Genomic DNA, 13,093 nt, shown 5'->3' on the forward strand with positions numbered 1-13,093 from the left:
TTGCTTCTTTCAGGGCAAGAAGTTAAACAAAGACCTCTCCTTGGATCAGGATGAGGATAGCGAGGATGAGAGCACTGCTGCCAAAGTAAATAAGGCACCATTCCTTTTTAGCAGTCACATAAATGTGCCCGCTTTCATGAGGCACTTGTTAAACTCTAGTGCCCGTTTTTAGTGTCCACTAGCAGAAATAACTAAGTATTTTAGCCATTCAATTATCTTTATGCAAATATAGTTAATGTACATACAATTAACCAGTGCCTCTTGAAAACAACTGATTATTGAAAAGCTTGTAGATGTTTCTGTATCCAATATTCAAATGGAACGCTTGATGTGCTTTTGACCACTTTCCTATTCATTCGTTATGCTTCCTGTATGTTTCGCTATATTTGCATGCTTGCACTGATCCTCCATTTGTGAGTTCAGGTCAGTCATTCATATAATACTCCAGGAACTGAGACAGAAACAAGTTCCTAACTCACATCGGCAGGTTTTCATGTGGGTCTGTCACAGCTGCTTAGTGTGACATTGCAAAACTGTCTCCCTGTTGTGCTTTGTTTTACTGAATGACAGTTGAGTGTGTCCTTTTCTTCTTTTCCTTTGCTTCAATGGTTAGCTCAACCACAAAAGTGTCTTGGCTGAAGAGCTCTCGGACTGCGTCAACTATTGCAAGGCAACACATTTCAAGTCATTCGAAGAGGCTGAGAAATGTGAGTAAAAGTGAACTCTTATGCTCAACCACCATCATACCGTATTAATGCAAAATTGTCGACCCACAAGTATGAGCACTACTTGATCCCTTTTCTATTAACTAATGTATTTCAGAAAAATGTATTCTCTCTATTGTGAACATGGTTTGATTCTACAGATCCTACCATTGTCCTAGAATGCGAGACCTGGAGAGAAAAAAAGAGTACTTAATTTTGGTATAACAACATTACATCGAAAAGCACAAATTAACACTTCATGCATGCATCAGATCCCATCCATGCTGGTGTTTCCCCTCCTATGGTTTCATCCTATCAGATCAAAGCCTACAAATTTTTTTCCCCTAAGCATGAATTTGGGTCCCACTTTAATGAGCAAGCAAAATGGGGTCACTGAAAATGATAACAGCTGATTTAAAGGCATTACATAGTTGACGTCATCGAGATGCCTTCCTGACCGGACTTTCATCAGTGAGTGTTGAGCTGCCATTAGAAATATAATGGCAGATTGTTGAACAGAGCACAGTACAGATATCAGTCCTTGATAGTCAAATGACTGGAATTTTATTTTCTCACCTTCGCCCATGGAAATAATATCTTAATTCCGTCTCCAGATTAGGAGCTGTGCTATATGCTAAAAAGCATGCACTACATATATGTGACTACCCCCACCACGTGGAAAATCTACAGAGGCTGACTTATGCTTGTGCCTGCCTCAACAGCAAAATGTTGTCAGAGTATGTTGTATTGGGCCCTTGGCCTAGCTGCAGGCCATGAAGGCCTTACTTAATGTGTTAAAAAAGTGTAGGCTTGGACTCTAGACTATGGATAGGTTTGCCCGCTGCATGTTTTGCCTCATGCCTCTGTCATCATTGTTGCTCACCTTATTCCTTTTTTTCCCTCTCCCTTTTCACCCAGCACAGTAATGTCCCTCAGGGCAAGCTCTCTGCCTTCTCGTTCAACTTTTATGTCTCTCCCAATTCACATGCATTTCGTTTTGCTAATTTACCATGCGTGTATTTAATCGTTTCAGGGCACTTCAATGAAATGGCCTCCTTCAGCGAAGTGAAGGCCAGCAAGATCTCATCGACTCCAGAGGGTGCCCAGAGTTTAATTCGCCACAACAGCAAGCACCTGTCCAGGATATATCCCAAGGGAACCAGGACAGACTCGAGCAACTACGACCCTGTGAAATTCTGGAACGTTGGCTGCCAGATTGGTGTGTCTGTCGGCTGAAACTTTCTTGCACTCAAGTAAATGACTATATCAAAACAAAAAGGGATCACTGATCAATTCCAACTTCCACAATTTGAGATATTGCTGCTGACTCTACTGCTAGGTACTATGAAGGCTGTTAGTATTGATACCCACAGTGTGGCCCTTTAGTATTGATCCCAAGGCACGAAGACTATAAAACTATGTCCACGAATCATCCTATTCTTCACTTGTGTGCACAACGCTGCCTTAGTCTTTCATTAAGAATAACCTCGGTGCACCCTGATTCAATCGTGGAATCTTACAACCGACTACATAATCTTTAGAAAATGCACTTTCAGAAACTCAGCACTGTGTGTTTGGATGCCTTCATTTTGCCTTTGACTGTCTTCTGTTCCTCAGTGGCGCTGAACTACCAGAGCTGGGACCAGAAGATGTTCTTGAATGAAGCGAAATTTTCCCTGAATGGCCACTGCGGCTATGTGCTGATGCCAGAGTTCCTCCGCAAAGGAAACTTCAGGATGGATTCTCCTGACCCATCTCTCAAAAAGACACTCGTTCTGAGGGTAAGAAAAAGAGAAGCCTATGAACAATCCTTCTTTAAAAAAAAAATTTCAAGGCGTGCACCTCCAAGACAGAAGTTGCTTTGCTTATTTGGCCTTAGCTTTTTCATCACTATATTTTAGACCATAATAAAAAGTCTCAGTTGCATTTTTTGCAGTGCACATGCAAGCAATCACTCATCATGAATCGCAAGGCAGAATCTACAAATGCAAAGGATGTACACAACTGCAAACATTGTGAACAGGCCTGCATCAGATGTTGGGACATCTGCAACACCACTAACTTGACCAGTTAACAGTCTGTATGACATCATTCCAGCTCCAGAACCACCGCCGACAGCAATGCAAGGACTCAAGATGTACATGGCACCTTACGACTCACGCGACCCTGGCTGCTGTGAACCACACATACAGAATGCAGAATCTGTGCAGTATAGCATGTGTAGTACTCTGTCACATATATTAATTGGACACTTCTGACTGTACCTGAGACAGCACACAAGGGAAAACACCCAGTTTTACCAGAACCTTGCTACATCAATTTTGCACCACACTGTCTCATCTGATTTGTGCACCACACCACACCATTCAGACTAGTTAAAACACATGGTAACAGAGAAATTACTTTCCTCAGCCATGTACTGCACCGATTATGATGACATTTGTTGCATTAAAAAGAAAGGCTATGATCTAGCGGCCATAAGAAACATATTTCTTCAGTTCGCCAATGTAAAAAAAAAACATTCTGAAAAATTGCAAAATTTCAGATAACTCAAGTCTGTATTACATTTACAACTCAGCAGGGAGAAGCACTATCACAATTATCTGATCTGCACTAAATAGTCTAAAGGAGAGGAAATTGATGTGTTATCCACTGCTCTTAAATATACCACTAATTTGTGACTAGGACTTCTGCAATACCCTCATAAACATTGCAACAATTTCATGTCAGCTGCAATTTCATACATCAGATTTGCCTTTACACGCTCTAATGAATGCAATTCACAGAACTGCAATATCTGTTTTTGGTGCAGAGTCACAGATGTGTAAAATGAAGAAGCTATCGGCTCAGGGCCACGGCATCCTGGACTAGGCCTGCCGCCCACTTCGGGCGATTATGTCGTCGGCTCACTTTCATAAAGTCTATTCGTCCCCTTTATCGATTTTCTGGAATTTTGTAAAACATTCCAGGCCCTAAATCTAAATTCTGCTTCATAGAGTCAATAGAATTTAACTTTCTTTCTCGATTGTAACAAATTTCTTTCAAATTGCTTTGCTGGTCTTCTCATAAAAGTATTCCTGAACTTTAAATGTCTTTGAATAGCGAAATCGGAGTTTGCGCCGAGCTAGAGCGTGCTCTTAAGATTGGATTAATTGGGTGCATATTGCCAGAGCACGCATCAGCTGCTCTTGAAATTATGTTTATGCAATATCCAACATGCCAAATATGAATGAAATGCTTTTCTTTTAAACAAGGCATTCAATTCAGATATCTATTTAGTGAATTAGAATTATTGAAATGGGAGAGTATACATGGGGCTACAGTGGTTATTGGAGCCTGCATACCGTGAAAAAGCATCCATGCATAATACACATGTAAATATTATAGAAAAAAGTAACTGACTGCAATTACAATTACTTCGTTAAAATTTAATTGATTACAGGGACCAATTACTGCCCCACAAAAGTAGCTAACTACAAATGGTAATCAAATTACTACTATGCCTCATTAACATTTATTCATCATCATCAGCAGCAGCAGCAAATTTTTATGCCCACTGCCAGGACAAAGGCCTTTCCCGGCAATCTAAAATTACCCCTGTATTGTGCTAGCTGATTCCAACTTGCATCTGAAAATTCCCCAATTTTATCACCCTGCCTAATTTACTGCTGCCTGCGACTGCGCTTCCCTTCCCTGGCAACCATTCTGTAACTCTAATGGTCCACTGGTTATCCACCTTCGCATTACATGGCCCTGTCCAGCTCCATTTTTTCGCCTTAATGTCAACTAAAATATTGGCTATCCTTGTTTGCTCTCTGATCTGCACTGCTCTCTTCGTGTTTCTTAATGTTACATCCATAATTTTTCATTCCATTGCTCTTTGCGTGGCCTTCAACTTTTTTTGAAGCTGGTTTGTTAATCTACGAGTCCCTGCCTCATATCTTAGTACTGATAAACTGCAGTTGTTGTACACTTTTCTTTTCAACAGCAGTGGTAAGCTCCCAGTCATGATTTGGTATGCCTGCCATATGCACTCCAAAACCCTTTTTATTATTCTGTAAGTTTTCTTCTCATGATGACATTTAATGACATTGCACTAATGCATTAAATAAAACAATGTGGCCTGGCTTTTTCAATGCATCCTCCGTAGCCCCTGTCACGTCGTTTATCTTCACTAGCAAATACTTTTCAATATTTTGGTCAGTCAACTTTTTGTCGTTTTCTTGTTAATAAATGCACCAGCAGTGACACTTATAACTTGCTCAATGTGCATACTGGAGGGATGGGCAGCATTATAATATATGAACACTTTCACACAAGATTGTGGTTACTCAATGCTGTGATACTTGCATCCAATCCTCCACCAATCTCACTGCTTCATTGTTACAAGGGCTTACAGAAAGTGCTTGCGATAGGACCAATTACAACATCAAAGAACTTGTTTGTAGATGATTTTTTGGCATAGACATCTGAAGTGGCCATTGCTGTGGAGCGATGGCAATGCCAGTTCAATTCCTTGGCCAACATCTGGTGGAGTGTTAACATGAGGAAACAACTGATTACTGAATGGCCAGGTTTGCCTGTATAAACATGTGCATCCGTGAGGCAGCCACATGGCATGATTGCAGGCATTTTAATGTAGTTCCCGCCAAATGCAAATGCTCCAAGCTGCTTTGCCTGTTACACCTTGCCTCATCAATAAAGCAAGAGGTTGCATATAATCGACTACAGAACAAAATAATTTGAGCTACAATTAATGTTTCAGAGTAAAAAAAGTAATTGATTACAAGTAATTATATACTGTTTATTGCACAAAAGTCTGATACATGCAGTCCACTGGGCAGCTACTAATTTCAAACAAAAATATTCAATACTCAATTTTGTATTTGAAGCTCATAGTCTAAATAGCCGAATATCGATAATTCCAACTCAAAGGGGCCCAAAAATTTATTCAAATTAAACAGAGTTCGAAATAAAGGAAGATCATTGAATGGAGGACTTCTGTTCATTGCTGCGCTAGGCGGCGCAGGTACACTGAGCTAGCACGAGTGTCAAGATTTAAAAATGTGGCTTCACGGCAGTGCAGCTTGCGCTGCCGCGAAGCCACACTTTAATGCAATAATTTTATTGCTGTGAAGTCGCATCTCAAGGAGAAATTCGCATATAACCCAGTCCCTGACCTCAGTGGTGAATTTTTTGAAATTATGGCGCGGGCAGCGCGTTATACGCGCCATAACATGGTACTTGCAACGGGAGCAGCGGCTGCACCGCTGTGTAGGAATCACTGTAGTGTGAGTTGGCGCACTTCTGAGAGCATGGTTGCCGGTGAGGTATCTGCGAATTAAACGGCCCAAACGTTTTGAACATTGAAATACACATAATTTTGACAGCCCCACAGCGTTAGTTCAAATAAACCGGAAGTTCGAATTAACAAGGTTCTACTGTATAATTATTCTAACCGGTGCCAAAATTTCACTGTTTGAGCACTTAAAGTTTCTCGAGAATTGTCTTCAGTGACCATTGAAACTACCTATATGATGGGCATTACAGAGCAGCAGGGAGCAAGTAAGACAATACCTTCGCATAAAGAGCTTATAGCTATCTTCATCTTCAGACCAGCCAGTGCTTTCACCCCTGCTTTATTATTGGGACAACATCATAGCTGAGGCATGTACTTACGGGAAACAGAAAACAATCAGCGGTAAACTTTGAAATTAATATATATATATATATATATATATATATATATATATATATATATATATATATATATATATATATATATATATATATATATATATATATATATATATATGGGGCACATATTTTTTTTTAATTGTTCTCAGTGTCTGCCAATGGTGTCTTTTTGTCATTAGAAACAAACAGAAAATATAATAACATTTAAATAATTGTACAACAAAAGATAAAATGTACACATCTGCACCTGCTTCTCTAATGTTCACACTAGATTCAAATCCATGTCACAGATACTCAGTGGGCAGCAGCTTCCCAAGCCCCTTGAGACCACGGACGGTGAAATTGTGGACCCTTATGTCGTCGTAAAAGTATTTGGACATCCAAGTGACAATCAGAAGGTCAAGACAAGGTTCGTCAGGAACAATGGTGAGTCACTTGGGTCTTCCGATCTTGCATGCCACTGACCCCAACCTGATGCAGCAAAGTAATCAGTCCTTTTTTCACCTGTCGGGGCAGCCTGGGCAGCCTAATGGCTATGGAATTGTGCTGCTGCTGAGCTTGGAAGTCGCAGGCTTGATTCTGGCTGTGGTGGCAGCATTTCAATGAAGGCGAAATGGAAAAATACTGGTGTACTTAGATTTAAGCGCACGTTAATGAACCCTAGGCAGTCGAGATTAATTCAGAGTCCCCTGACACTATGGCGTGCCTTATAATCAGATTGTTTTGGCATGCAAAACCACAAATTTCTTTTATTTTATTATTTTTTATTATTATTTTTATTGTTTTGTGGTCTGTAATTTTTTTCTCTCCGTTTGTGCATACCTTGCAGGCTTCAACCCAACGTGGGAAGAAAAATTTGAGCTGCCATTGCACGTCCCCGAGCTGGCCATCTTGGTGTTCACGGTCAAAGATGAGAGCCGTACGGGCAAGAACATGAAGCTGGCCAAGTTTGCAATCCCCCTGGATGCAGTACGGGAGGGTTATCGGCATGTGCGGCTCTGCAACAACGCTTTCATCTCCCTGGTGCCGGCGAGCATATTTGTGCACGTCAGCTTCCGCAAGCCCTGATTGCACACATCATGAACTGCCACTGAGAAGTGCATATCTCTCAGGGCACTTTTCGCGCTTTCCAAGCCTTGCCATTTAAAGTGTGCCTCATTATGACTCCATTATGCAACTGCCTATGTGTTTGTGTTGCAGGTGGTAGTGTGGCTTTTCTTCTGTGCTAACCAACATTTGCCACATAGCCGGTTGCATTTCTTTTTTTTTTTTTTTAATATGGTTTGATAATTCACTCATTTGTTCACCGATATGCTGCCTTTTACAAATGATGAGATCGCAAATGTTTACTTCACTGCACTTGAGAAGTTATGGTAAAATGGGAAGCAACATATTTTGTCAGAAGTTTTGAAGACATGATGCACATATTTGGGCCTGTTGCCTAACCTATTCTTCTGTAACATTTGTACAGGCCAGGGCACTGCAGGTATCTTGACACAATGCCCTCTGACAGTTCTTGTATGCACAGGGATTTTGGAAAGTTTGCACGTACCATGAGTGTTGTTCAAGATAATGTTCTTGTTGAAGGCCGTGGAATGTCTGAGGTGCAAATGTCCTTTATGTCTGAGGTGAAAATGTCCTTTGCAAGAACTTATGTTCACCTTGAGCAGCCTTTTTATCAACTTTCCAATGATTACCAGCTGAGCTAATTTGTGAATTAGATGCTGCAGTCATATTGACAATACCATGACAGTTATTCGCTATCTACAATGACTGATAATGACTGCTTCAGCTGCTCATGCAGGCAAGGGCTTAAATGAAGCTTAAGCATTAGGGAAATCTATATTTCATCCAAACAACTTCACAAGTTGGAATTTTCTGCAGTCAATATTTAACCAAGAGTGGGCTGGTATACCCAAGCCAGGCAAATTAGTGAAAATATAAACTGGTTGAGATGGAGGCCATACTGATTGTGGAGATTAAAGAGACTCGCAATAACAGCGAGTCATTTTGTATACTTACTGATACTTGGCTTTTTACATTAAAGAATTTTCAAAGCACCTTTTCACCGACAGGTGGAATTTAGAAGACAAGGTCAGGTCTTCTTTAGAGACTTCAGATCAATTTCAGGTTCTTGGGATCTGTGTATGTGGCCACTTTCATCTCGTCAAATTAGACTGTTCAGGTTTTCTATTGCAGATGGGAGGGACAATGAAAAAGCCGTTGAAATGAAGCCTGAAAAGAAGACGCATCAACTTAGTGCTTAGCTATGTACAGAGCAGTAATAATGAGTAATTTGCTCAAAAAAAGCTAAAAAAGCCCAGATGCGCTCATTCAAACTGAACATGCCTAAGGCTGGACCGAGTCTAGTGCTACTCAACGAGAAATATGGGTCGATCCTAGAGATCGTGCAGTCTGAAAATGCAGGCCAATATTGCAGATACTGCAGTCTAAGCAACAGGCAAAATGGTCCACTAATGCACCCAAAAAGACTTTCTTTGATGTTGACTCACCTCTTGTTGGGATTGATTCATACATAAATTTTGTTGTTTCCCACCATGGTATATTGGCAGAGACACAAGATCACTGAAAACTGCATGCTGCATATAAATTGGTCCCACAAAACAAATACGGTACTTTTTTTGTGTTCTTTTCAATGGTGCACCTTTTTACGACATCAGCATTTTGCCATGTAGCATCGTTGGTGCCTTTTACCTCACAAATTCATTGTATTCACTGTGCCTTTGCACTGCCCTTATATGTTTCGGCTAACAAACCGTCAAGGTGATGTGAATATGGTTACAAGGGAATCTATTTTGCTACAACCTCTTTGTAAGCACCACCTGTTGTGTCATGCATGATGACATATTCTGATATCAGCACTGCTGGCTTTCCACTGAATTTTGCTGAATTTTTTATACGAGCCATTGGGGGAAAAAAATTACAAGATGTGTGTTCTGCAAAAAATTTTGAGTTTCATGCAGTTTGGCCATGCAGCCTGTCGAAGGGTACACCAGGTGCGCAGAAAATATGCACCGCCACAAACAGCAATCCTGAATTTTAGGATGCACAGAAAATGAAAACTTTTGCTGATTATATAGTTTGTAACGATTTGGCACTGGTAGAACCTACACATCCAAATACATAGTTGCTTATGCAAGAGCCGTATGCCTAAACTACACTGCAAAGAGCCTCGAGTTGGGCTTGTCAAGGTAACATACTCCTCCACTAGTTACAGCGGAAGGCATGTTGCAATGGGGGCGTGTAGTCTTAAATTTACATTCATCATGCAAACATGTTCTTTTGGCTGTACGTGTTCTGCTTATTAAAGCAAGGCAGCTTAAAAATTTCTTTACAAAGAATAAGGACATTATACAAAGATGGACTGACTTTTTTTTCTTTATATGGGTCTTGCAATGGGTTTGGGGAGTGGGTGTCCCAATGACATTGTAACTGTCACAATCAATGTGTACATCTTAACGGTTTTGTGGCAGAACAGCCATCAGCACTCATCATGTGGTCTCGCTCGGGACTGACCGAGACCAACGCTGCTTAGCAAAATGTCAGTTGGAGCAGTGGGCTAGTCTTAAAAACACCTCCAAGTATATACATCATGATTAAATGCAAGTTCTTCAGCAGGTGATTACAATGAATCATGGTAGCAGCTAAGGAAAGACTGCGAAACTGTGGTCTCCTGCTTTAACATTGCACAATGTCTATCTACTTCACAGCAGTTGTTCATATATACTGCCCCCCCCCGCCCCCCAGCTCGTGTATTGCAATGTGTGTTGTCAATACGAAGTGTCCTTTGCTTGAGCTGTATAATGGATTTGTCTGCGTCAGTATGTGCCAAAAAGTTGTCTGTAATGTTGTACATTATTTTGTTATGTCCTTCTGGCTAACTCAGGATCAACCAGATATTACTATATGTACATTTTCTGTCTTTGTTATCACACAATGATGGTTTTTCACGGCATGTGGAAAGCTGTTACTGGCACCATTCTTCCTTCTGATTCTGTGGCTCTGAGCTTTTATTCACATACAAAAACACTCTTGGTTGACTTAGTGTTTTGCTGGCTAATCATTGCACATTGTCGTCGTCAAAAGATGCATGGTGCATTTTAAGTTGCCTAGTGTGCACTTCATATGAGTTATGTGCTTTTATGAGTATAGTTTAGAAGTGTTATTGTTCTTCTTGCAACAAATCAAGAACACATAGTACACAGTACTCAATGCTGTCTTGATTTTTCTCTCAATATTTCACTGCCTCAATGATTGAATATTCCACAAAACATCTATATTTTTATGTTTATTGCTGCATCCCTAAACACTGTTTTTCAAATGAAAATAAAAATGTAATATACTTTGCCTATTTTGCACCCTCTTTTTTCCTTACAGGGATAAAGTTATTGTGTGACAGAAGAAAACTTGTTGCTGCACCATTTTACAATCGTGATGCATATAATGAAGATGTGTTTCTCTGGTTTGATTATGGTTGTGCCGTGGTTTTTACATAATTACAATACTGAATAAAAATGAGTGAACAGATGTTTGGTATGCTGCTTGTATGTTGCTTGAGATAATTTTTAATTGCGAAAGCTTGCATAAGACAAACATGACAGTGTGACCATACATCGTGAATAAAATGGGCCGCCATTCAACTATGGACTGCGTTTCTTTTTCTGTGACCCTCCAGAGTTTATAATTTCATTTAGAGCAAAAATATGTGGCACCTTGAGAGTACAAGCCACAGCAGACAAATTCAATAGTCAGACCTCATGTTGAAAACATGTGGTGGGACACATGGTCATTGTTCAAGTCATTGTTGAAATAGGAAAATCATAGTTGGAAACTCTCTTTGCAATAGAAAACAAAATTCATGAACCTACGGTGAATCATATGAACAGCAAGCCTGAGTGCGCGTCATTTGTGTGGGGGTATCCTCATGTGCTGCTCCGACACCGGAAGTTTTGAGTGCTTTTGAATCGGTATGTTCAGTGAATTTCAATTAATCTCGCTTATCTCGCTAGCTCTTTCCTTCAGCAGAAGTTCTTTGCACTCAGGCTTGATATTCATCTTGGTAACTTATTGTTTGCGGACAACTTCATTGTCGAGTTCTTTGTTTTAGTTCTTTTTCAAATAAAGAGCCCAGTGAGTTTCATTGTAATGGCTGATTAATATATAAGTTTACAACTGGTTGATATTTAAGCCCCCTCCACCACCCCCAGGCTAGCCCATTTTCCAGTGACATACTCCAGTTTTATATCACTGTACATGTGAAAGTATGTGAAGTTGAATGTAATTAAAGATACACTTAAGAGAAACACTACTATTAAGCCAGTTTGGATCGATAAAGCATTCTTGAAGAACTCTACATATATGTATGCTTACGTTGTCTTCACTGTGATTGGCTGATAATTAGAAGATAAAATGAACGTCAAAGTTTTATTTTCAAATTCCATGCTGAAAACACCACGGCCGGTACCTCGTCTTGTTGTGAGAGTTTTTTTCTCCCCTCTCGTTTCTTTCTTTTTTTCTTTTCTTTCTTTTATTGCGCAAGGGTGATTTACTAACACAACTCTTATGTTTCTTTTGAGTGGCGTTTCAAAGGGGCCCTGAATCATCCCTCACCACACGTGGTGAAGACTCTAGTGGTGTTGAAACTTCGAATAATCAGTTCGAATACGATAATCTGTTCGATTCGAAATACAGTTTCCCTGTTAGGAATATTCAAGCCTCAAAAATTGTTGTCGGTTTACAAATTAGCTTCGCCGTCGTACATCCATGTTAAGCGGCGAAGCATACAACCTGTATTGCGGTGAGGCATATTTTCCGTGCAGCGTAGCATATGAAAAGTAAGCGGCACTGCCACGGGGCTCCTGCTCTATCCGACACTATCAGATCAAGTACCTACACCGCGCTGCCTCATCATGTACCTAGACAACACCAGCCGCCAGGTGAAAACCTCTGTGTATGCTGCGAATCTGGCTGAGTGCCTAAAAACACGGTTTCCAAACTCCAAATTTAACCAAGTAGTAAGCTTGGCAATGTTTTTAGAACCTCGTTCCAAAGTATTTGAGTACCGCCAAAATGCTTCAATGACAAACTGGTTTAAGAACCTGGCTTTAGAAGAAGGAAGGAAAATTTAAACATCAAGGAATACAGGTATATCCTCAACAAGTCCTCAACAATAACATTAAGCTTCTGTAGAAACTACTTTCTCGTCAGCACTGTCGAAATACTTTGAAAAGCTCATTAACCAGCAGCAATTTTCACTGCCACAAACACAGGGTGAAGATATGAATATGATGAAATTTCGGGCCAAGAAAAAAAGATCCACATGAGTGGTTGTGAAGCATGGCGCCCACTATACTGGCTGGGAAGGTTTTGCTGCTCCCCGAACGTGCAGTGATGCTACCGTTTCTTAATGACAACATTAACAGGGTGTCAACCAAGTTGACATTTCAAATTCCCTGAGTTCTCCAGGTTTTCCCTGAGTTCCTTTGCAATATTCCCTGAGTGACACAGAACTTTGTTTTATCGCAAGACGGGCTGACACCATGTCGCCCGATGCTGTCACGCTCTAGTAAGCACGTTAAAAAATAAAAAAAAGAACGTCTTAATCCAGTTTGAATAGTAAGGAGTAATGTTTATTTTATTTAAAAAGAAAATTGAAGGGAGCGGTTAGTAAA

General features: G+C 40.3%; 1 protein-coding gene across 3 annotated transcripts in view; it reads left to right on the forward strand.

The window, feature by feature from the left end:
- The window catches only part of LOC142560071 (1-phosphatidylinositol 4,5-bisphosphate phosphodiesterase delta-1-like), an 86,093-nt gene extending 75,026 nt beyond the window's left edge, over positions 1-11,067 (forward strand). For all 3 annotated transcript variants that reach the window (XM_075671862.1, XM_075671863.1, XM_075671864.1), the window contains exons 13-18: positions 14-85; positions 614-707; positions 1,738-1,923; positions 2,322-2,485; positions 6,692-6,827; positions 7,231-11,067. In XM_075671862.1, the coding sequence (XP_075527977.1) occupies positions 14-85; positions 614-707; positions 1,738-1,923; positions 2,322-2,485; positions 6,692-6,827; positions 7,231-7,469 (891 nt within the window). In that variant the 3' untranslated portion in view covers positions 7,470-11,067. The remainder of the gene's footprint in view (positions 1-13; positions 86-613; positions 708-1,737; positions 1,924-2,321; positions 2,486-6,691; positions 6,828-7,230) is intronic.
- The last annotated feature ends 2,026 nt before the right edge of the window (positions 11,068-13,093 follow it).

Source organism: Dermacentor variabilis, chromosome 10 (assembly GCF_050947875.1).
Source record: "Dermacentor variabilis isolate Ectoservices chromosome 10, ASM5094787v1, whole genome shotgun sequence".
NCBI classification, from domain to species: domain Eukaryota; kingdom Metazoa; phylum Arthropoda; class Arachnida; order Ixodida; family Ixodidae; genus Dermacentor; species Dermacentor variabilis.